We start from the raw sequence: 25,420 nt of genomic DNA, 5'->3' as shown, positions 1-25,420 counted from the left end.
CAATGTGATGACTTATACATGCACATATTGCAAAATCTGTGCCACAGTAATGTTAACACAGTCTTTATCCCACATAATTACCACTTGTCGTTGTTATTGTTGCTGTTACAGTGAGAACATTAAAGCTCTGTTCTCATAGCAACTTTCAAGTAAACAATACAGTATTTTTTTTTCAGGTTCACTTATTTATTCAACAAATATTTGTTTTTTAATATATTTTATTGATTATGATATTATAATTGTCCCAGTTTTTCCCTTTTTCCCCTTTCATCCAGTACCCTCCTTCCCTCCAGCATTCCTCGCCTTGGTTCATATCCATGGGTTGTGCATATAAGTTTGTTGGCTTCTCCATTTCCTATACTGTTCTTAACATCTCCCTGCCTGTTTTGTACCTACCAATTATGCTTCTTAATTCTTGCACCTTTCCCTCTTTCTCCCCCTTCCCCCTCCCAGCTTATAACCTTCCAAATAATTTCCATATCTATGATTCTGTTCCTGTTCTGTTTGTTTGCTTAGTTTGTTTTATAGATACAAATGTTGATAATTGTGAATCTGTTGCCATTTTAATGTTCATAGTTTTGATCTTTTTCTTATATAGATTCCTTTAACATTTCATATAATAGTGGCTTGGTAAGGATGAACTCCTTTAGTTTTACCTTATCTGGGAAGCACTTTATCTGCCCTTCCAGTCTAAATAACTTTGCTGGAGAGAGTAATCTAGGTTATAGGTCATTGCTTTTCATCACTTTGAATACTTCTTGCCAGTCTCTTCTAGCCTGCAAAGTATCTTTTGAGAAATCTTCTGACAGTCTTATGAGAACCCCTTTGTGCGCAACTCTGTTTTTCTCTCTCTGCTTTTATGATTCTCTCTTTAACTTTAACCGCTGGCATTTTAATTATGATGTGTCTTGGTGTCGTCCTTTTTGGGTCCAACTTCTTTGGGACTCTCAATTTTTCCTGGACTTGTATGTCTATTTCCTATGCTAAATTAGGGAAGTTTTCTTTCATTATTTTTTCAAGTAAGTTTTCAATTTCTTGCTCTTACTCTTCTCCTTCTGATACCCCTATAATTCAGATGTTGATATGTTTGGAGATGTCCCAGAGGCTCCTTATTTTATCCTCATTTTATTGTATTCCTTTTTCTTCTTGCTGTTCTGATTGAATGTTTTTTTTCCCCTTACATTTCAAATCATTGATTTGATTTTGAGCTTCATCCCCTCCACTGTTGGTTCTCTATAGATTTTTCTTTATTTCACTTAATGCAATCTTCATTTTTGCCTGGGTATTGTTTATGCTGTTATAGTACCCGATGATTGCTTTAAGCATCCAGACCACCAGTGTCTTGGACTCTGCATATAATAGGTTGCTTATCTCTATTTCATTTAGTTCTTTTCCTGGAGTTTTGTTTTGTTCTTCATTTGGGCCACATTGCTGTGCCTCCTCAATTTGGCAGCCTTCCTATGTTTGTTTATGTGTTTTAGGTAGAGCTGCATCGACTCCCTGTCTTAGTAGTGTGGCCTATTGTAGAAAAGACACCTGTACGTTGTGTGGGGCTGTGCCTTAGTTAGTCACTAGGGTGGGACAACCCGTTTCACTGCTTTGTGGCTCTGTGGGGGTGGGGGGGGATGGCTCAGAGAGGGGACAGTGCCACTGTCTGGCCTCTGGAAATTGCTCATGATGAAGCTATGTCCCAGCACTAGCCCTGTTGCCAGTCACTTCACTTACTTCCCTTCTCCCCATATGCCACTTGTGCCCTTCCAGCTGTTGTCCTGATGCTGAATCCTAGAGAGGCTGGGTCTGCGTAGGTCTTCTGAGAAACCTGCAGTTTCTTCTGCCGCCCCAACCCCCACTGATTTTTATAGCCAGAAGTTATGGGGACTTATTTTCCTGGTGCTTGAACCCTGGACTGGGTAGTCTGATCAGGGGCTGGGATAGCTTGCTCCTGAGGTATTTGTATCAATTTTTATCCACCACATGTGAATGTGAGACTGCCTGTTCCACTGCCTCTCTCTGCCACTCTGCATCTCGGAGCCTCTCTGCACCTCTGCACCTCTGCACCTCTGCACCTCTCCACATCTCCACCTCTCCACACCTCTTCACATCTCCACCCCTCCTAGCCATCTGAATCAATGTGGCTCCTTTATGTGTTTAGTTGTTGGACTTCTATAGAGCTAACTTTTTTGAAGAATCTGGGTGTTATTTGTTTTGTAGCCTAGTTGTAATTTTTGCTGTAGTTGTGCGCAGAGGTGAAATATGTTTACCTATGCCTCTATCTTGACTGGAAGTCCCAGCTTTGTTAACTATGGTCATTATGCAGTACATCAGAATCTCCTCTTAACAGTTAAGAAAAATGAAGCAAAGACATAAAGTGACCTAGTTTAGAAAGCCAGCAAGCAAAGAAAAGTTGGTAGAGTCCAGCTTCTTCCTGGATGTTGAACACAAACTGGTTTTTGCTGGATTCCCCCCCAAAAGGGCTTTGTGACCACATTGCTCTATTGGGCCAGTTGTGTGGCACATGTGATTTCGGAGGACCTTTTTCTGCTTAATAACAGTAGATGAGAAAAAGCTTTGGTACTTACAGTATCTTTTATCTAAGAAGTGTAAGAATGGAACTCCCAGTGTCCATGCAGGAGATGTGCGCAAGAGAACATCCTTCATCCATTAGAAAGCCCCAAAGCACTCTATTGTGGGGGTGGTGGAAGAGGCTCCTTAATAAACCACTCCATCTCAGGAGATGCAGATGGGTGCTAAGGTACCTCCTGAGAGCAGAGGGACCTGTTAAATGAACTTAACAATGGGATGGATTTGTGTGAATAAATTTGGGCAGAGGAGCTGAGGTGGAAAAGACATTTAGAGAAAAGAGATAATATAGGCATGTTTAGGAACCACATAAGAGGGAGAGAGCAGGAGAGAGCCAACAAATGTTCTTTGAAAGCAGCATAGCAAAGTAGCTCTTCAGAGGCTAGATGTGCCTAAGGATTTTTACCAGTTGCTTACTGTTGGTGGGGTATTCAGTACAATCTTTCTCTTTCTCTCATTTCTTATAAAGTCATCAGTAAAGTCTGCATGCTTGATTGCTTATTTAAGGTTTAAGGTGAGCAAATACTTGCAGGGATTCAGAGATCCTCAACTTCAAGTCTAGGCTGGAAAGGGATAGGGAAGATAAAGGACACATGGTCACAGGAGCCAGAGGACGGTGGTCTGGGTTCTACAAGCACAAGGAGGTCATTTTCAGACACAAGCTGCTTTTGCTTCCTACAATTAAGCCAGCCTCAGGGGCCACAGTATTTTGTCCCCAAGCACTGTCTTTAATCAAGTACAAATTGGATGGGCTCTATAGCACTGAGTCTTCACTTGCCTGTTGGGTCCCTCTTTCTCAGGAAGAAGCTGGCAATTAGGTTTCAGGAGGCTGCTGAGGCCATGCGTGTAGCTAGTGCCAGAAATGCCTCCCTGGAGAGGGCCAGGCACCGACTGCAGCTGGAACAGGGGGACGCCCTGGCGGACCTGGGGAAGGCGGGCTCTGTGGCAGCCACATTGGACCAGAAGCAGCAGCACTTTCACAAGTGCCTGGATGACTAGAGGCAGAGGCACGAGGAGTCTCAGGAAATGCTGGCTGCCTCTCAGAGGGAGGCCGGGTCCTCAGCATCGAGCTCCTCAAGCTCAGGCATGCCTACTAGGAGAGCACCATGATCCAGGAGATCCTCCAGAGAGAGAACAGAAACCTCCAAAGTACTCTGAGCTGGGCTTGGAGCCAGAGTGGGAGCAAGGAGCTCTGAGCAAGCCCTGGCTTCAAGGCAAGGCTGTCCTCCAGAGAAGACATTTCAATATCAGTGTGGTCCCACTTAGGTTTTAACTTTTCCATTTTTTCATACTTAAAATTTTTTTTACTACAGATATTATTTTTATTCTAAAAATTAGACTAGTTTTCTATGTTTAACCCCAATTCTATTCTGTAAAGGAGGCCACAATTAAGAATTTATATCCGGAGACTTCCGGCCAAGATGGAGGCTTAGACGGACACGCTAGGTCTCCCTCTACAACTAGAGAGGAATACAACTACTTCAAAACAAAGGATAACTAGAAATTCCAGAAAACAAAACTACACGGAAGTCCAACATATGAAGTTATAAACCAGCGGTGCCATTTGGGCAGGTAAGAGTTAAAGTGGGCAGTGCTGTTTGCGGTCGCACCCGGTGGCCAAGCCCCTGGCAGTGCGCGACTCCGGAGCTGGGGAGAGCGGCTACGCAAGCCCCTGGCGGTGCGCGACCCCGGCGAGGAGTCCCGGTGGCCAGGTCCCTGGCGGTGCGCGACTCTGGAGCTGGGGAGAGCGGCCGCCGCATCGCCTTGAACAGTGAGGCCCAGGGGGGCGGGAGGACGGATCCCGGTCTCCTAGCTGAATAACTGTGTGAATCCATCTTGGACCCCCGCCCCCACAGAAAGCACCACAGGGCTGCGAAATAGGTCGCGGACAAGCAGGCGCCGGTCGCTAATTTGTGACGCGTACACAGGCACTGCCCCCCACAGCCAGCCCAAGAAAACAAAAAGCATCTGTCAAAATGAGGCAGGCAACTTTAGAAATACCGGTAACACAACTCACCAGGCAGCAGATAGAGAACCTGACAGATGAACAGATAAGAAACCTGTCAGAGGCTCAGTTCTGGGCCATTGTTATCAGGTGGCTTACAGAATTCACAAAAGAGCAGGAAAAAGATATGAAAGAAGCGAAAAACTTTCATAACGAAAGGAACAAAACCGCATACGAGATAGAAGGAAAGGAAATAAAATCCAGAGTTCATTTCAACAAACTGGAATATGGAGAAGGAACAAGCAGTCAACCAATGCAGCGAGAGGAAATAGGAAGCAACAACGAAAGGATCAGAAACCTCTGGGACAGCTATAAAAGGCCCAACATAAGAATCATTGGTTTGCCAGAGAATGAGGAAGATGAACTAGAACTTGAAAAATTGAGTGAAAATATAATAAAGGAGAACTTCCCAGACTTGGGAAAGGGAATAGACCTGCAGGTCCAGGAAGCAAGGAGAGTTCCCAAGAGACTGGACCCAGGGAGAACCACTCCAAGACACATTATAATCAAAATGTCAAAAATTAAAGATAAAGAGAGAATCTTAAAAGCAGCAAGAGAGAAGAAAAGAATTATGTACAAAGGGGTCCCAATTAGACTATCAGCTGACTTCTCAAGGGAAACCCTACAGGCAAGAAGAGACTGGCAAGAAATATTCAAAGTAATGAAAATCCAAAACCTACAACCACAAATACTCTATCCAGCGAAATTGTCATTCAGAATAGAAGGACAGAGAAAGTGTTTCCAGGACAAAATAAAACTGAAAGAGTTCATTAGATCCAAACCACTGCTATATGAGATGTTAAAGGGACTGGTTTAAAAAAAAAACAGAAGCTAGGGAGATGAAACAAAGGCAAACTAAATAGGCAACGAGAGGGAAAGAGGAACTGTGGGTACGGGAAGCATATTGGGGGGAGGTCAACAGGGAGGGGGAATGGGGAAAGGGAGGGAGATGATATAGGAATTGGGGATCAAGGTAGGAGGGAATGGAATAGACGGAGAGAGGTTGGGAGGAACTGTATGCACAACTAATGGACATAATCTAAAAGGGGGGGACAACTGGAGGGAGGGGTCCACCGGGTGGAGGGGAGCAGAGGGAAGGGAAATTGGCACAAATGTAATAATTTAATCAATAAAACACATTAAATCATTTAAAAAAAAAAAAAAAAAGAATTTATATCCATAGCCTTACCAAGATTTTCTGTGCATATATCCATGTATGTATTTTTTACTCAAATTACACATTACGCTACATGTTTTATTTTTTCATTTATCAATATACTTTCTAATTTAACAAATATTTCTATAGCCCATACTTTGTGCCAGGCACTGTTTTATATATAATTATTTATTGTTTAATTCTCAGGACAGACTTATGTGTCAGTTTTTTTATCTGTAAAATGAAGATTATATTGAGTCACAAAAAGGTTAAGAACTTGTCCACATTCACAGTCAATAAGTAGCAGATCTGAGACTCCAGCATGTCACACAAATCCTGGACAACATCACCTTTCATTTGCCTGTGATTCTTTGCATGGAGACCTACCACATGATTGTCAGTAGATACATAGTGTTTTTAAGGATGACTAACACTTATGTAAGTAGATTTTATTTTATATAATTTTTTACAATTATAAATAATCCTATGTTATACATCCCTGTACATACACTTGTGGACATGTAAAAAATATTTTAGTAAGATAGAGTCCTAGAAATAAAATTGCTGGTTAAAGGAACAAATTTTTTAATTTTCAGATAATGCAAACAGCCCTTGAAAGAGGCTGCCAGCTTACACGAGCACCAACAGTGACGTGCATCAAAACCCCGAGATGCTGTGGGAGCAAGTTCATTACCATTGGAGACATAAATAAAACTTGCTTTTTATGTTGACCTAGATCTATGATCGGGTCACTGACTGGGATGGAACCATGGTTGGAAAAATTTAGCTTATCTGAATCACCTGGAGGATTTGTTAAAAGGTTTGCTGGCCCCATCCAGAGAGTTTTTGATTTGTTAGATCTAGGAGGGGGTCTGAGAATTTGTATAGTTAACAATTTCCCAGGTGAGGCCAGTGCTGCTTCTCTGGGGACCATACTTGGTCTGGGTGGGGCTTAGACAGAAGCTTGGGCAGAGCTCTGTTTCAAAAGATCTGCAAGTGATGATTCTAATGTGTGCTCAGTAGAGAACCATTACCCTGAGTTTTCTCTTGGGAACACTTTTTCTGGAGAGCGTTTATCAGAGAAGGATTTAGTATTCACATGAGAACTGCTATCTAATGGGTTTGTTTTTGTAACTTTCTAAAATTCTTGTCACATCACACTGCAGCCCGGGATCTCAGAACCAGAGGAGAGGCAAGCTGTCTCCTTTTACTGCCCCTGGAATGAGTAATCCTCAGAGTTACTTGGCGCTACTCCACACCTCTCAGGTAGATGAGGCTTCCTTAACAGAGATGCAAAACTGACAATAACCATCAGGTGGTGGAGGTTTGGACACCTCACTCAGTCAAAGGTTGTCTTCATGAGAGGCTAGCCACAGACCCTCAAGTGCTTGCTCCTTCAGAGTCTTTGGTCTATCTGGGCTCATTGTATCATCTTCAGACAGACAATGACCCAGCTTGGCTTATGCTTTAGAAACCCATCCTGGTGTTGAGCAGCAGCTGACAAGGCAGCAGCCACTGGTGCTGATAGCTAAGCATTTACACTGGAAATGTAAGGATTCCAGGTCTGCCTTTCAGAGTGTGGCCGGGCAGAACCTGGCATGGCTCCAGCAAGCAGGACCACCCTGTGAAGCTGTCCAGGTGTCCAACACACAACACTCGCAGAAGCACCACACTCACCAGTTGCTGTAGGCCACTTTCTGGCAGATGACAAAAGAATATATTGAAGAAGGGATGCCCCTTTCTAATTCAAACAAAGGTCCCTTATGTGCCAGGGGTGGCCTTGCTATCAAGCTACCAAGGAAAGCATGTCTGCAGTCCCATTGGGCCTCTGGGAACAGTCTGCTCTGCCTGGTATCACAGGTCTGAGACTGGTTACTTTCACTAACTTTGCTTTTTTCCCTTTCAGAAGAGATTTCTAATCTGACAAATCAGCTGAGAGAAGGAGACAAGAAGTTAAGTGAAATGGAAAAGCCCAAGAAACAGACTGAACAAGAGAAGGCTGAAGTCCAGGTGGCACTGGAAGAAGCGGAGGTATTACCTTCAGGGAGGAAAGGTTTTTATCATTGTGACAAAGCAGGTCTGCGTCTGGTAACAACAAAAACACAGGGCAATTTTTCATGTGCTAACTAGATGCTAGGCCCTATACCAAGGGCTTGATATGCATTATTTTATGTTTTCATCCTAGCAAACTATTGTCTCATTTTTCAAATGAGGAAATTGAGGCTCAGTGAGCAGGATAAGCAATAGTGGGTTCAGATCTCCTGACTGTAATGAAAACAGGAACCTAGAAGCCATGTCTACCTTGTTCACCAATTTATTCTCAGAGCCTAGACCCTCACTCTCAAAGTGGGCAGCACCAGGGAGCTTGTTGAAAATTGAGACTGTCAGGTCTTTCCCTGGCTCTGTTGAGTCAGAATCTGCATTTTAACGAGGTCTCTTGGTGGTTCATGTTAACATTAATATTTGAGAAGCACTGGCCTAGAACATTGCCTCCTCGTAGTAGAGGTTCAATAAACATTGAAAATGTCCTCAGACCTCCTTTTCTCTAAACAAGTTCAGTCAAAACACTTTTTTTTCCCCCCAAAAAAACTTTAGATAATTTGTTTCTGAAATCTCATTGTGTGCATGTTGTTTGACAGGAATGTTTTCAGAGGTATGGATTAAAAGTTCAGGAAAAAGCCCTGGTTTTATTTCTAGGTGTGATGGACAAGGACTGCTGAAAAGATATTTGGTTAAAGGGGGTGAACTAAAAAGGAAGTCATCCTGTCACAGTCATTAAGTAGTTAATAAGCCCTGCAAGGCCTTGTCTCTCACAGCTGAATCTGATTTTTTGGACCCACCCTTTGAATGAGCACCATCACATTAAAGGGCTGTCCCACCCCCTCACCCTCCAATAGAGAAAATGATGTTTAGAAGGCACAGCCATCAGTTTCAGGAATGGGCTTTTTGGAGGTACGGTAATGGAAAAATAGACTCCAGAGAATTGCTTTGTGCCAAGCAGTGTGTGTTCACTGTATCTCACCACACATTTCTGTAGAAGCTTGCCAGACAGACACCATGCTTGTATTCCTTTCCATCTTGAGTTGTCAAATGGACAGCTCTTGACACAGCTCCTCTCTTGCCTTTTTATGCATAATTGTTTTCCAGAGTCTTCTACGTTATGTATAGAATCCAAGCAATTAGCAGTGGGGAGTTCCCTAGCAAGGCTGGTCCTTGTAAAATTGGTAAACCTTTCTTCATTTACTTATTCCCTTTGGTTGGTTCTCTAGGCATCCAAGCTAGGGACTTTCTAAAGCTACCACCTTAAGCCAAAGAAGTAACTTCTATGGTAGAAATTTCAAGCACCATGACAATCCAATGAGAGATATGATTGGTCAGGGTTAATTTTAGCCCTGTATAACATGTAGACATCTTTGCGTATATATATATATATATATATATATATATATATATGTATATATGTATATATGTATATATATATTAATATGCTTTATGATTATGCTGTTACAGTTGTCCCAATTTTTTTCCCTTTGTTCCCCTCCACCCAGTGACCCCCTTCCCTCCAGTCCCCCCACCCTTAGTCCATGCAAATTGGTTATGCATATAGTTCTTCTCAACATCTTCCTGTCTACTCCATTCCCTCCTACTATGCTTAATTCTTGTACCATCTCCCTCCATTCCTCCCTTCCCCCTCCCTGCTGACCTCTCCCCATAATGTTCCCCATACCTATAATTCTTTTCCCACTCTTGTTGCCTACTTAGTTTGCCTTTGTTTCAGTTCTCTAGCTTCTGTTGTTGGTTGTTGTGATACAGTCTTCACTTTAATGTTCATAGTTTTGATCCTCATTCTCCTAAATAAGTCCCTTTAACATTTCATATGACAGTGGCTTGGATCTGATGAACTCCTTCAGTTTTACTTTGTCCTGAAAGCACTTTCTATGTCCTATTCTGAATGACAGTTTCACTGGATAGAGTAAACATGGTTGTAGGTTTTTATTTTTCATTACTTTGAATATTTCTTGCCAGTCCCTTCTTGCCTGCAGAGTTTCTTTTGAGATATCAGCTGAGAGTCTTATTGGGATCCTTTTGTACGTAATTCTCTTCTTCTCTCTTGCTGCTTTTAAGACTCTCTCTTTATCCTTAATTTTTGACATTTTGATTATAATGTGTCTTGGTGTGGTTCTCCCTGGGTCCAGTTTTTTTTGAACTCTCTGTGCTTCCTGGACCTGTAAGTCTATTTCCTTCCCCAAGTTAGGAAAGTTCTGCTTCATTATTTTTTCACATAATTTTTCAATTTCTAGATCTTCTTCTTCACCTTCTGGCAACCCTATGATTTGGATGTTGGCCCGCTTATAGCTATCCCATAGGTTTCTGAACCTCTCCTCATTTTCCTCACTTTTTGTTTCCTCTTTCTGCATTGGTTGACTGTTCCTTCCCTGTTCCAATTTGTTGATTTGATCCCTGGTTTTCTTTCTCTCACCACTAGTTTCATGAGTGTTTTCATTCATTTCAGCAGGACTAGCCTTCATTCCTTCCCCATCTTGTTTAAGATCTGCTGTTATGTCTGTAAGCATTTTTATAACCAAAGTTCTGAACTGTGCCTCAGAAAGATTTCCTATCTGCTGCTTCATTAGATTAGATATTTTCTGTCTGGTCAGCTGTGTCACCGGGATCTCTATCATGATCTGTGTCATCCTGACAGTTTTGTGTTTACCTTTGCTTCTTGGGCAGGGCTGTCACACCTCCTACGCTATAGGGGGCAGAGACCTGTGCACTTGTCACAGCCGGGTGACCCTTCTCACCACACTGTGGCGTTTTCTGTGGGGTTGGGGGTCCAAGATGAATTCCTGCCGTTCACTCTCCACTGAGAGACCGGGAACCTCCTCCTCCATCCCCACCCCCTCCGGATCTCACAGTTCAAGGCAATGGGGGTCTGCTTTCCCCAGTGTTAGAACCGCAAGCTGACAGGTCTGCAGTCGGGGGTACTCCCCAGGCACTTCTTGCCTCCCCTTAAATATGGGTGTCTGTGCTTACCTCTGTCCTGCTGCTGTTGCCACAGCTGCCATCACCAGCACAGCTTGACCTCTCTGCCTCTGCTTCGCCCCTCCTACCCGTCCGGACGAGCACCACTTCTTTATAACTTCATACGATGGTCTTCCATTTATTTTCTGGAACTTCTGGTTATTTCTGGTTTTGCAGTAGTTGTATTCCTTCTTAGTTGTGGAGGGAGATGGAGTGTATCAGTCTTGGCCTCCATCTTGGCCGGAAGTCTCCTATGTCTTTGTATATAGTATTAAAGCAACTAGCATCAACGATGAGACTAGTAAGGCCACAGCGCTCATACCATTTAGTGCCACTAGATGGCATTCTATTCTATTCACATTTTCTCAAGCTTTCTTCTCCCACATCCATAAATACTTCATCAGCTTGGATATGTATTTATAAAATTGGGTTACTTTCCTGGGTGAGCCTTTATGAGAAACTTTATCACATTAGTTTTGAAGTCACAAAACTCCAATTATCCCAGGTCACCTTCTCCAAAGATTCACTTTCTCAGTGCAGTCTGGGGGGCGAGAGGTGACAGTTTCCCCTAAAGAAAGGAAGGGTGGTATTCCCTAGGAGGAAATTGCTATCCAAGCACTTGGTTTTGATTTATTTTCTTTTATATTGAAGGTAGTGTTCAGAGAACAGCAGCGAGACCTAAAGCTATATTAAAATCTCCAACATCATTCTTATTTTTGTTTTGAGATTGCCGCTCAGTTTTACTTTTGGTGGTATGTGCTAATCCCTCCTCAGAAGCGGATACTCTAAAAATGACTCCTGCCCCCAGGACTGTCTGCCAATTGTTAACTGACTGATAGATTGTCATCACCCCTAGTGCCCTTTATAAACATAAACATCCTCCTCAGCATCCTCCCGGTGTTTATTTCTTCTATATAAATTCTATTTTTAGAATTTAACTAACCCTACATTTTAAAACTTGAACGAACCTTTATAATAACCCTTGTAGTAATTACCTTATTTATCTTTAAATATACAAAGGGGCAGGAGATCTCCCTCCCTGTCAAAATAACCCATTTGAAGTAGTAGGAATAATTATGGTGATAATGGCTCACTCTGAGTGTCATGTGTCAAATGCATCCTAAATTCCTTCACTGTTCTTCCCATGACAGTATTTGGGCACTATTCTGTTTCTTGCTCTCTGAATGCTTTCAACATCTTCTCTATCCCTGTGTGAATTAAAAGATTTCAGGTAGAATCCTTGTTCTAGCTTTGATACTCTTATTGCTTCATCCCAAAGATAGACTACATCAGAAAAAGTCAAGAGTAATAAATTTAAAAGTTTTAATAGTTACAGACAAGATTGAAAATTTCTATTTTAAAAATGCTTTAGAATGCTAGTTCTTGAACTACAGCTAACAACCCTAAGAATGTCAGAGCTATTGAGTGACATTGTCGGAGGTGAAACGGCACCAGGTGTTACACCGGCGGAGTGATACTGGACCTCAGTTCAGCAACCTCAGTATTTGAATAGCAGCTAAGAAAGGATTCAGAGCCAAGACAAACTATAAGAGAAAGTTTAGAAAGTCACAGAGGCAGACGCAATGAGCCATAGAAGAAATGGGCTTCAGGAAATAAGTTACAGGAGTAAAAGAAGGGCCCTTGGAGCTCAGCAGAAAGAGAAGAAAGGAAAAGGCACCTGGGGGAAGGGAGTGGGAAAAGGCACTGTGCGATCCACAGAGAGAGCCCCGCAGGGTCCTCCATCTTGAGGTTATTTATCTGGAGGTCTCAGGAAAGGATCTCAATAGAATATTCATCAGCTTTCCAGGTGCATCCTTGCAGGGTTACAGGCTCCACTGGTGGGTTAGGGCCAGGGCAGGGGGTCATTAGTCAATGCAGCTGGTCCTGGTATCGGCTGTGGTGTCCCTTGTCTGGTTTTGCTGCTTTTCTGGGCCTGGAGCTGAAACATAACTGAGGCTTGGGTGTATCTGATGTGGGGCAGAACCTCATTGTCCTGGGCCTTAATGTCTAAGGGCTATTCTCTGGCGCCCTTGCTTGTGTTCCCTCTAAGGGAGTCTAACCCACATGACTAGCAACCTGCCGGGCCAGGGTCTGAACTGCACACCCAGCAATATGGAAGGTGAAGGGGTTCAAACTGCATAACCAACAACATGCTAGGGGAGGAAAGGTCACCCTGGGGGAGAGGTCCTTGTTTTCTCAGTTTTTCCCCATTGCTAGGCACCCCAGGCTTTCCACCCTAGAGAACTTCTGTGCATAACAAAAGTAATCATTTGTTTTATCCTGTTCCAAACTTCAGGGTCCTGATTTGAACTAGTGTTACTTTAGTAACATACATTTTGAGAAGAAAAAAATTTGTCTAAAAGTGGACTTAATTTAGTGCTTTTTATTTATATATTTCAGGGAGCTCTGGTACGTAATGAAAGCAAGATTCTTTGTTTTCAGCTTAAACTCTTGGAAACTAAAGCAGAACTTGAAAAAAGCTTTCAGAGAAAGATGAAGAAATATAAAAGTTTAGGTATTTAAGATTATTTTGATAAGCAATGCTTGCATATTTTAGAACTAGCTGCATTTGGCTGCTTTTACGAGCTTTGTTGGAACATTATCAGAGAAATGTAGTCAGTCTAACCTTACACTAGAATCTTTCTAGAAAGCTCACCACTGTTACTATCAAAACCTATCTTGCCCTGGCCAGCGTGGCTCAGTTGGTTGAGTGTCAGCCCATGAACAGAAAGGTCACTGGTTCGATTCCAGGTCAGGCACATGCCTGGGTGGTGGGTTTGGTCTCCCATTGGGATACATGTGAGAAGCAATCCATTGATGTTTCTCTCCCTCCCTTCCTCTCTCTAAAAAAAATTAATTAAAAAAAAGAGAAATATCTTTACACAATTACTGTTGGTTTTTATAATTCTGTTTACATTTCAGCAGCTTTTATTCCCATACAAAACTAAAAAAAAATGCGCACACACAAAAAAGCTTAATTATATATGCAATTACTGTGTATACTCTCTGGGTCTTCATATGAAAAGTCTTTCTTAGGTATTCAAGAAACTGAAAAATGCTAAACAGTGGAGGAAAAGAACTAAAAATTTGATGCTATACATTAAAATTCATATCAGATCAGAGTGAAATTTTCACATATCCACTTCCTGGACCTTTAGCCATTTGTTTGGAGAGGAGCAAGCCAAGAGCTAAGCTGCTTATTGAGTCCCTGTTGAAGCAGCTGAGCCCTAACAGTCAGGAAACTGAATTAGACAGGACTCGTGGGTGGCAAGGTCTTTTCTTCACTTCATCATTACAAGCTGATGACTTTAGACATTTCACTTCTTAGCTTCTCAGTGAAGTGAGGGGATAAAAGCAGACCCATACATGTCACAGAAGGTGGTAAGGAGCTCAGTAATCAGATGTTGGCAAAGCACTTCACACTCTATAGATCAAAGGCACAATTAAAAACACATGGAATTAATATGATTATATTATCTATCTGATCTGTTCCCTTAAGTCAATGTCTTATGTCAGCAAGGAAAATCATTTTAATCTGAGTTTCAACTGGTAACTTCTTTCAGTGCATTTTTTTTTTTTAAACCTGTTAACATGTACAACTGAACTGACCTCTTTCCCATAGCCCATTTTCAGACAAAACTCCCATGGGGGCGCATTTTTTAAAATGAGGATGTCAAGCCAGATTTGGCCCTCTGCATGCTTTGAGTTGTCTTTGCTCTCCCGTGTCGTGTCGGCACTTTCCGCTCTAGGACTGACTGTGGTGATGAATTCTGGTCTAATAAAGACGCTCTGAGTCAGTGTCTAAAAATTTTTTTGATGAAGGGCAAAAACATCGGGCTTAATATTTGCCCTACTTCCTTCCACGAGGAACAAAAATGAATGTCTCCTTGTGCAGTTAAAAAAAAAAACTCATTTCAGGTAATGTCAAATCTGTGCCTATTAATAAACCTAGCTAAGGAAAAATGAATCCTCAGAGAGTCTGCATCTCATCAGGTACATCTGAATGCCGTGGAGCTGTTTGCCAATGATAATAATCTTAGTGAAAAAGAAGCCAGAGAACTAAACAGCTAGGGCTGGAGAAGAAAGAATGGAAGACTAAGCAGGAGCTGTGAAGGGGCTGAAAAAAGAATAGGTGGGCTGGATGGAGGGGTGAGCTATTCATGAGTTTTATATAGTTACTGGTTCATAATCACTATAATAGGTACATCCCGAAAGAAAAGATGAGCATATCTTACAAAATATCACAAATAGCATCCCAGGCTCTTTTTGTGTGGAGTGCTCTTTGTGAGTACAGGTTGTATGAGAATGCCTTGGTTTAATCTGACTTCAGGGCCAGGAGAGGGAGGGATATTAAGGAAACTGAATAGAATGTCGGGAAAATTTGAGCAAAGCATAGGATTTCAAGCAATCAACGATAAGTCAGGTAAATTATAGCACTCAAAGGAAATAGTGCCTGAGAGCAAGATAAGGTTCAAGGTCCTCTGTCCCCATAAAGCTTAGGAAACTCCACAGGAGCTGAAGGAGGCCGGCGAGACAGGACCCAGGAAGCCAAAGGAACCCAAAAGGAGGAGAGACTCACTGGCAAAGACAAAACCTTTACAGTGCTCCAAACTTGGTAACTCATTCAACTGTTCTCTTCTGCTGAGCTTGCTCATCCATTCATTCCATGAGGACTGGCCCAGAGACCTGTTGGTGGTGAAAAGTATGAGTAGCTGAATATGCATGTAGGACCGTACTTTTTAAAATTTCTACAAATGTTATAGTTAGCATAGCTAGGTGACCACCGGTGTAGTCATTGGTGGAAGGAGGGAAAGAAGGAAGGGAGGAGCATTGGTGGCTCGCTTTGATCCTTTCCATGCTAGCCACAGGAAAGGAGGACTGATGCCAGCGTCCAGCTTCAAGGCCAACTGGTGGCCATAGCTGCCACGTCAGTCCAGTCCTGTCACAAGGTCCAAGACTGGGTTAAAACAAGTTGGTCAGGTACACCCTGAATCTTCAGGGACTATCAACTATATTCCCCCCAACCCAGGGTATTCAAAGACATGTTGAAATGAGTGAGGGTCTTCCCACTGGCCTAGGCTAGGGCATACCTGGCCTGTATTCTCTACTCCCAGACGTACTCAGAGAGGTGTGTGGAAGGAACTTTTGGGAATGAGGCATTGAGATTCTATCAGAAAGTACTTGTATGCTTTGGTTTGATCACCTGTAGAAGGCTTAGGCACACTTTTTCTGTATAAGGTCAGATAGTAAATATTTTTGGCTTTGCAGGCCATAGAGGCTCTGTCACAACTAGTCAGCTCTGCAGTTGTAGCTTGAAAGCAGCCCAAGACACTGGGAATCAAATGGGCGTGGCCAGGTTAGGCCCAGAACCCACAGTGTGCGCCTCCTGCCCTGTAGCCTCCGCCATGTAGTCATTAATGTTTCATCACTGTTTCCTTCCATATGTCCCACTCCTTTGAACTCAATAATATTAACTTCTGCCACATGGTCTTGCACCAAGTTGGATGCACCACCTTGACGTTATTCTTTTGTTGTTCAAGTCTCTGTCAGAAGAATGTTTAAATCTCTTCTTGTTTCTAACTAAAGTATTTTAGCATGTCTTCAAAAATCAGACATGGCATTTAATTAGCAAAATACCTTGTTAGTCATTTTAAAGCTGAATGATATGTATTACAATTAAGGATCACCTTACATCTCTCTGATCTCTCTGATGTAGAGGAGCAATATTGTAAGAGGGAAAAAGAGGACCCATTGAATCAACTCTATAGTTTTTTCAAGTTTTAAGTTTTCATTATTATTTTTCATGTTGGTTTCTTTTCTCAAATTGTATTTTATATTTTAGGGGGACAAGAACAGGAACTTCGTGCCATATTGCTCTGGCCTTGAGAGCTTCATTTTTCTTAAAAAAATCTACTTGGGGGAGCTTTCATTTTAAAGATATCTTGACTCTGCGTGAATTGTGTTGATTGCCTAGCAGCCATTCTCTAGGTCTGCATTATATCCAAGCCTCTTAAACCACAGCATTTTTTGTGTGTGTCTAGAGGCACTCATGAAGTTTCATAAACAAGTGTGGGAAAAGGACAGTTTGAAACATTCAGTTTGTCTGCTTAAGTAGAATGTATCCCTGTATAGAGGATTTTGACACCAGACTAGGAATGCTTTAGTATTCCTGTGTAAGGAGAGTCAGCCAAGGCAAAAATGAGTTTCCACAATGTAAGAGAAGGGCCTTAAAGCTTTCAGCGCTGTTGAGTGTGCATGTCCTCGTAGGACAAAATACATGGACTGGTGGGTTAAACAACAGAAATTTATTTTCTCACAGTCCTGAGAGTTGGAAGTCCAAGGTCAAAGTATGAGCAAAACTGGTTTCTCCGGAGGCCTTTCTCCTTGGCTTGTAGAAGGCCACTCTCTTGCTGTGTCCTCACAAGGTCCTTTCTGTGTGTGTGCGTCCCTGGTGTCTCTGTGACCAAATGTCCTCTTTTCATAAGGATACCAGTCAGCTTGGATTAGGGACCACCCTCCTGGCCTCATTTTACCATACTCACCTCTTCTAAAGGTCCCATTTCCAAATACAGTCTCATTCTGAAGTACTGGGGGTTAGGGTTTCAACATAAAAATTTGATGTAGAGTGGGGTGGACACATTTAGCCCGTAACAGTCTCTATTGACTTTATATATTGGCATACCTATACAATTTGACTTGGGAACTCAACAAAGGCTCAGGACCTAAAGATAGGCATGAGAGGCTGACCTTAGCACGTGGTGACCAGGGACATGGGTTTGGCAGAGAAGAGGTACTAGCTCTGCAGAAGTGAACAAGGTGAAGGGATTAAGAAGACAAATAGGTAGTTACAGAATAGCCATAGGGAGGTAAAAGGTACAGGAGATGGAGTAGCCAAAGAACCTATATACATAACCCATGAACATGAACAATGGTGTGGGGATTGCCTGAGGGAGTGGGGGGTGCCGGGTGGAAGGGGGTAAAGGGGGAAAAACTGGGACAAGTGTAATAGCATAAACAATAAAGTATAATTAAAATAATAAATAAATATCATGGCTCACTGAAAGAGCATCCTTTTCTTCACTTCTAGCTACTCCAGAAGATACAGATATTTCCCCCAGACTGTCCTTCAGGGTGTCTAAAATAAGCCTAAGTTGGCCCTATAGGAACCTTAGAAAGATTCTGGTGCTTTCCTTGATTCTTCCTGGAGATTGGCCTGGGAATCTTAGTCTGTTATGATGAAAATATGCTAACTAACCTAATCCTTCAACCTCTGTGTTTTAAAAATGAAAACCCTTTAGACTCATTTTGTTAATTACCCAGCATTTTTCTTGAATTTTAATGCTTCTCTGTTTCCTAAACTGTTATGTACCCAGCAGGTAACCTTTCTTAATTTGGGTGCATGATATTTTCCCCCTGAATGTTATTCTAAAATTAGGAGGAGCCAGCAGTGTGCTATTGACTCCCTGCAGTCTAGCCTGGATTCTGAAGCCAGGAGCAGAGCTGAGGCCACCTGGCTGAGGGAGAACATGGAAGGGACCTCAATGAGATACAACTCCAGCTCAGCCATGCCAGCCAGTGGGTGTCAGGGGCAACTGAGTCCCTGGGCCAGCTTCAGGTTCAAATCAAGGTATTTTCAAATTGCAGTATGGGGGTGAGGAATGCCTCTGCCTATGGAAGCAAACCAAGCAACAGACTGTATTGAGCAATAAAAGTTGGGACACTCAATCAAATCCCTCAAGAGATCAGGAACATGCTTACATTTAAATTGGTGGAGCTTAGCTTAGAATGTGTGTGCACAGGTGCATATCCCATTGGCCTCAGAGGGATCTGTGCCCCAGGCCCATGTTTTCTCTCACAGGACCTGCCATTGCAGCTGGAGAACGGCACACACCTGGACAGTGAGCCGAAGGAGCAGGTGGCTGTGGCTGAGTGGTACAACTCTCATCTCCAGTCTGAACTGGGGGAAGCGAGGTCTTTGGAAGAGCAGACAGAACATGGGCGCAGGTTGGTGGACCACACACAATTGCCATGTTCATCCTGGGGTGTGGCATTGAGGTCCAGGAAGAGCCTTTGGCTTCAGAGCAGTGGTCACACTCTATTTATTCCCAAGTATACCTGTTTCCCAGCACTGCTGTAGCAGAGTGCCACAAACCGGGTAGCTTACAACAGAAGTCTATTCTCTTACGTTTCTGAAGGCTGGAAGACCGAATCCAAGGAGCTGGCAGAGCCCCACAGCCTCAGAATCTCCTAGGTGACTCCTGTCTTGCCTTTTCCTAGTTTCTGGTGGTTTGTTGGCAACCTTTGGTGTTCCTTAGCTTATAAATGCCTCACTCCAATCCTCTGCCTTCACATGGCATTCTCCCTGAGTGTCTTAACACCATCTTTCCTCTGTGATCATCTGTCTGTCAAAAAAAAATTTTTTTTTTTTTAATAAGGACATCAGTCATTTTGGATTAGTGCCCACCCTAATGACTTTAGTTCAACTTGATTACATCTATAAAGGTCCTATTTCTGAATAAGGAAACATTCTGAAGTAGTGGGGGTTAGGACTTCAGCCTGTGTTTTGGGGGGTAGGTTCATAATTTGATCCATAACACTGAGCCTTCTTCCAGAAGAACGGCCCATGAGGGCACTCAAGCCTGGATGTTAAGGAGAGATAAATATCCCCTAGTGTTCTAGAACCACTTGCTGCTCCCCTGTTCCCTCTAAGCCAGATGTTCCCCCAGCATTTTAGAATTAAAAAAAAAATGCCCTCCTGCTTCAGAGCCAGAAGATACTGAACAACTCTGAGTTGCTGCTGACACGCTGCCAGGACTCCAGCTGCTCCTGGAAGGTTACACGAGTGACACCAAGCAGGAATCTGTAGAACCTTTGGAATTCTCATAGAGTCAAAAAGGATCACAGTGACTAGTACAAATGTGTATAGTAAATGGGTCATTCAGACGTTGTTAGGGCACCCACCATAACTTGGACAGGTAGACATGGTATAGATACAAAATGTCTCTATTGTCCTAAAAGAGTGAAGACCCAAGTAAGCAAATGGTAGTACATTGCTGTGAGTATCATGATAGAGCAAGCACATCCCTACAGAAAGCCTTCTCTGACAATCCTAGACTTAAACAGATGCACGACATCCTGAATCCACATCGTGACGGACATGTAAGTATTCAGCCAGGTAGAGCAGAATCAAGGGCAGAGGCCTGGGGAGACCTCATCCATTAGGTCCAGGGTGAGACCTGAGCATTTGCATTTTTGTGTTAGTTTCTCTTACACATCTAAAGTTTCAGAAACTTGGTCATAGAGACCAGGTCTCTACTGCCTAATTTCTCCCCCCTGAAATCCATCTCTTCCTCCCTAGAGCATGAGGTCACGGCAGGACAGATCAGCAGCAATGAGGCAAAGCAAGAGCCAGGTCACCAGGGACCTTGGATCTGAAACTGATGGTTTTTAAATTCTGTCTTGCAGCTAGTGGTGGTCTGCTAAAGAATTTTAAGTAGCTGAAAGTGAAGTTATTAGATATGTATTTTAGGAAGTTTACTGTCATGATTGTTATGAAGGATGAATTAAAACAACTAGGGGAAGAACTACCATGCTCTGAGGTATTTAGAAATGTCTGTGGGGTCATTTTGGTTGCCACAGTGACTGGGAATTACCACTGACATTTAGTGGGAAAGGTCCTGAGAGGCTAATACTCCTGGGAGGTATGGAGTAAGCCTACATCACAAAGAACTGCCCCTCCCAGAATGCCAACTGTGTCCCCACTGAGAAAAAAAGAAGTAGAAACCAGAGATCTGCCTGCTGGAAGGCATCACAATTAGTGTGTGCCATAGTCTGACTTCTATGTCATGTGCAGGATGCAATCCTGTTTGGAAACCATGTGGTGTGGAAGAAATAGATTGTAGGTTATATGTGATTCCCAGCAGGCTAATCCACATAAACATGTTCTTTATCTCTCAAAGCTGATCTAAATACGATGAGCAGGATTCTTACAAAGTAAAATATCAAATTTTTAAAAAGTAAATTATTCACTGTCTGTAGTACTTAATAGCTCTTGGTAACAAATCATTTGCCATGCATGCTGTAACTGGTAATGCACCAGTGAGTCTCTGTGTGGTGTAAAGCCACTAGTCTAGTGAGAGATGAGGCCATCAACCAGACATGGAGAGGAGGAGATGGTTTTAGGGGGAAAATTAGGCAGTAGAGACCCAGTCTCCATGGCAGAGTTTCTGAAACTTGAGGCATGTAAGAAAAGCAACACAGAAGTGCAGATTCTCAGGTCTCAGCCCAGGCCTACTGGGTCAGAATCTCTGCAGTGGCGACCAGGAATCAAGCAAGGTCTCAGGTGACGCTGCTGGGCCAGGGATGACATTTTGACCAGCATAGCTAGGTAGTATTATGTTGCTCATAAGCACCTCTCCCCTGCCTCAACCCTCTGGGGACACCTTGCAATTACTAGAACACTGTCAGACTGTTGATAAATAATGACACTTTTATGGAACCTTCTTAGGCCCTTCTGATTTCAGACCTCTAGCCTAGGACAAACATATGAGGCCAAACTTATCCTGGGCTAATTCCATGTGTCCTTTTCAAACCTGAGCTTTGACAGTTTAAATTACCTTTCTACACAAAACCTTCAACTCCCCCCTTTTCTTTTCAAAAAAGAACCAATTAGAGAGCCATTCAGGTTGAAAAGTTTTTAACCATTATCTCCCTAGAAGATTTGAACTGATTCCATGTACAAACAAATCATTTATGGCTGTATCATCCTTTTCAAAGAAGTAGTTTCTAAGGAATTAAGTGCAATGAGCATCCAGAATATGCTCCAGAAAAATACACTTAACCACCGAGGCTATGCCCTTGGCAGTGGAACCTGGGGTGCCCAGAGCCTGGCTCTCTGCTCAGGGCAGCGGATGGCAGCCCTGGTGAAGATGCTTCATGCCATCAAGGAGACAGGAAGAAGCTGTGAGGCAGGGCTAGCTTTCTGTTTCTAAGGTTCAGTCCTGCCACAGAGAGAGACACTAGCTAGAGGGAAGTGAATGGACAATGAGGGGAAAGAAAAAATAGAAAGCTCATGCCTTTTATACACACTCTCTATGCTAAGGTTTCCCATCCTCAGAAAATCTGTGCTTCAAACATGGACCCAATAGCAGTGGAAGGAGCTCCAGCCTCTTGTCACACCCCAGGAAGGAAAGAATTAGGACAGCATCAGCCATAGAACAAAGAATCCTCCAGAATGGTGGGGTGGGGGATGAGGCTCATCTGAACCACTCTTCCCACCTCCTCACTGTGAAGTCCAATTGGAAAGGGAGGTAGATAAAGAGGAAGATTGTTTTTTCCTGGAGCATCATGCTAGAAACTGATTTTGATACCCGCCCCCAACCTGCTCCCCAGAGGTCTGCTGTTAACCCTGACTTATGCTCTGGGACATTTGTTTTAGCCCATCAAAGAGCAAAAGGTAGAAAAATATTGTTCAGCAAGTTGCAAACCAAGCACATGTTTTGGACTTGTAGGCTCTCTGGATCCATTTCTCCTTTGTGATTCAGGCTGCCATCTCTTTGATTCTGAGCGGCTGTAATCTCTTCCATTGAAGCACACCTTTAATGGCAGGGGGCTTTTCCAACGTGGCCTTCTGGGGTTGGAAATATTGTTTAAGTGAGTGAGGCTAGCTAGAATAAAACTCAGCCTTAGCCCAAGCCCTCTCCGATGGCCTGTCCCAAACAGACTACCTTGTGTCTGCATCTCTGGTCTCAACTTGCCTAACAAGATGGCTGCTTTTACTTAGAATGCAAGTCTCCTCGGCCAGAAGAAGAAACTGGAGGTTGACCTTGCCAGGATGCAGAAGGAAGCCAAAGAGGCAGTGCAGGAGTGTCAAAGTGCAAAAGAGAAGGCCAAGACGGCAGCCAGTGAGGTGGGTGCATTGACTGCCTGCTCACTCCTGTCTTCCACAGTCGATGGAAGCAGTAGACAAGGGGTGGAGGCCAATCTGCGGCCAAAAAGGATTCCATTGATTCTCCATTCAGCCTGGAGGAGGTCAGTTAGCTCAGCCTTCTGCTCTCGGTCCCCATTTTGAAGAATTAAGCCAATTAGCTCTTCTCCGTCAACCTCCCAAGGCAATGAAAAGGAGCAGTTGAATTTGTATAAGCAAAGCCTTATGAAAGCAAGAGATTTATTTTAACTTAAGCCACTTTCTACTTGTGAATCAATATATCTAATGTCTAGAAACAATGTTTCCTGTGCTTACTTACAAATAGCTATGTTCCTAGAATATGTAATGGTTTTATGACGATAATCTAGAAAGAATGCTTATTTCATTTATTTTTTACAAGCCATACTACTGCTCGAGTAGCAGAATAGGTTGATAAAGAAGGGCTTCTGAGTTGGTGTGTACCTTCTTTATTTACAAGTTTATAACTGTTGAGGGCGGTGCTTTTCCCAAATGACATTAAGTTCAGGGTTGGCTGCCAGCCTTGACTGTACCTGTGGGGAACTAGAGAAGGACCACCAGACGCAGAACTTCTCTGAAAGAATAAGGCAAACGGAAGGAAAATTCACAGCAGGAGGTGGGGGGCGGGAGGTACATGGAGAAGTGTCTCTAAAGCGCCCACCCTTGCAGGTCCCAGCACTTGGTGAGTGGTCTTGGGCTGGACTTCAGCCCCCACTCACCCCCACCTCATCAAGTGATCTTGTGTAGTCCAAACAGACAACCACCTGCAGCAGCCTCAGCCTTGCCGTGGGACTGGAAGCTGGTCCTCTTGCTGAAAAGGGTATAGGAATTGGGGAGACAAGATGTTCAATTCGATTTTACATTTGTCATTTTGAAATTCAAATGAAGGGAAGAGCTTGTGTCTGTAATGCCTGAGTTATTTAGCACTTGGAGAGCTTAACAAAACCTTTGCACCAAATCCAAACTCCCGGGTCACTGTCGGATCCAGAAGAATGGAGCAGTGTGCCTGTCACTCAGCCGTTCTGTATCAAGGCAGGCACCTCTGCTCTCAGATGGAAAAGAGGTGTGCGAAAGCTCGAAAATGTTTGTCCAAGGGAAAAATAATGTGCTTAACATTTATGGAAATCCATGTAGATAGAAGGAAATAAAAAGGGTTTCTGAGTCTGCTTGGTGAATTTATGTAATCATACATTATGAAGACACTATCTGCTTAACCTTGCTTTTTAAAGATTTTCTTGACTAAGTTGAAAAATGAACTCACTACCTCTCCTTCCCCCCTTGAATTCTTCAGTAAGTAGTTCAGCTCTGATTCCCAACCTCACATAGCGGAGCCCAGAGCTGCCTCAGTAATTTATTCCTTGCCCTCACCATCTGCACATATGTCTCACACTTAAATTATACAGATGGTTGGTAACCTGATAGACAGAGAAGCTTTGATTGGGAGGGCAGCGTTCTTACATTAAATGCACTGAGAGATTTGGGAAACAGGTCTTAATAATTGCATCAAGAGACTAAGCCCTTGTGTACATGGCCAAAGCCAAGAACGGGCTTCACAAGCAAGAATTAACCTACCATGTGCCAGATTATTGGCATTCAGAACATCTGTTGTTGCCAAATTCCTGGAGCCTAAACTTGTTTGCAGTTGTGAATCACAGAGTCATAGAAGTGAGATGTGAAAAAGATTCTCATACACACGCCTCCACACTTTTCTTGGTGCATGATGTTACCGGGCATGTCCCGGTGCTTTGTTCAATCATAAGTAGTTGCTTCAGTTGGTCATCTTACTTTCAGTATAGGTATTATGTAATCATGTTCATGTGGAACTGCATTTTTAGTCTGTTTCCACCATCCCTTATCCTAATCTCTTTAGTAGCTGCTGCTGTCTTGACTGCCTATTCTTCACAAACCTGAGGGCCATGGAGCTCAGGGACAGCCTGAGGGGGAAGAGATTACATACACAGAGGCAAGGCATGACATCTAGTCAGATGAAGAACTGAAGATTGTGGGTAGAAATGTTATGGTCAATCAGCTGCTGGATGATCTCAGTCTCTTTCTTTCTTTTCTAGGTAGCAAACATGTCAGAAGAACTGAAGAAGAAACAAGACACCAATGCCCACTTGGAGAAGATGAGAAGGAATATGAAGCAGACAATTAAAGACTTACAAAAAAGGGTCAGTGAAGCTGAACAAATGGCCCTGATGGGGAGTAGAAAGCAAATCCAGAAACTAGAATCCAAGGTAGGAGCTAGCCTGGGTAATTGTGGGGTCTCGACAACTCCCAATTTAGGCCTTATTGTCTAGAAATCACACCAGGCATTCCCTACCTCCCTCATCACTTTTGCTTGTGGTGTTTTCAGATCTTTAACAGGGTCAGATCTCAATGCATTTATTCATTTTTTTTTTTTTTACTTTCAGCCACTTCTCTTGGACTGTGTTAAATCTGCCTCCCCCCCCTTCTGGCTACGTGAGACACATCTCCTCTGACTCACCTATACCAGCTCTGGGCTCTCCACAGCCAGGTGACCTCCTGGTCCCTCACAGTCCTGCTTCTGTGCCTTTGCTGCTATTACTTCCTCTGCCCATTTCCTAACAGCCAGAGAAAGGAGAAGGGAAACAACTAAATCAAGTATCAAGAAAGACTTAGTGAAGATATAGTAAGGGCTGACAGAAATGATGTAGTACCTGCTGTCGGGGAGCTTAAAAACAAATAGAAA

The 25,420-nt window shown here is 43.1% G+C and overlaps 1 protein-coding gene across 1 annotated transcript in view; it reads left to right on the top strand.

Annotated features, from left to right (window-relative positions):
- Nucleotides 1-25,420, top strand: part of MYH15 (myosin heavy chain 15) — a 144,714-nt gene that overhangs the window by 104,531 nt on the left and 14,763 nt on the right. Inside the window, 11 exon segments of the mRNA XM_090286803.1 lie at nt 3,381-3,628; nt 3,631-3,729; nt 7,648-7,772; nt 13,164-13,236; nt 13,239-13,278; nt 18,199-18,293; nt 18,296-18,390; nt 18,622-18,767; nt 19,877-19,922; nt 22,546-22,671; nt 24,774-24,944. Of these exon segments, the coding sequence (XP_090142929.1) occupies nt 3,381-3,628; nt 3,631-3,729; nt 7,648-7,772; nt 13,164-13,236; nt 13,239-13,278; nt 18,199-18,293; nt 18,296-18,390; nt 18,622-18,767; nt 19,877-19,922; nt 22,546-22,671; nt 24,774-24,944 (1,264 nt within the window).

This window comes from Furipterus horrens, unplaced genomic scaffold, assembly GCF_987537825.1.
Source record: "Furipterus horrens unplaced genomic scaffold, mFurHor1.1.pri manual_scaffold_1, whole genome shotgun sequence".
NCBI lineage: Eukaryota > Metazoa > Chordata > Mammalia > Chiroptera > Furipteridae > Furipterus > Furipterus horrens.
The sequence above is the reverse complement of the archived record's forward strand: the minus strand, read 5'-3'. Positions and strand labels throughout refer to the sequence as shown.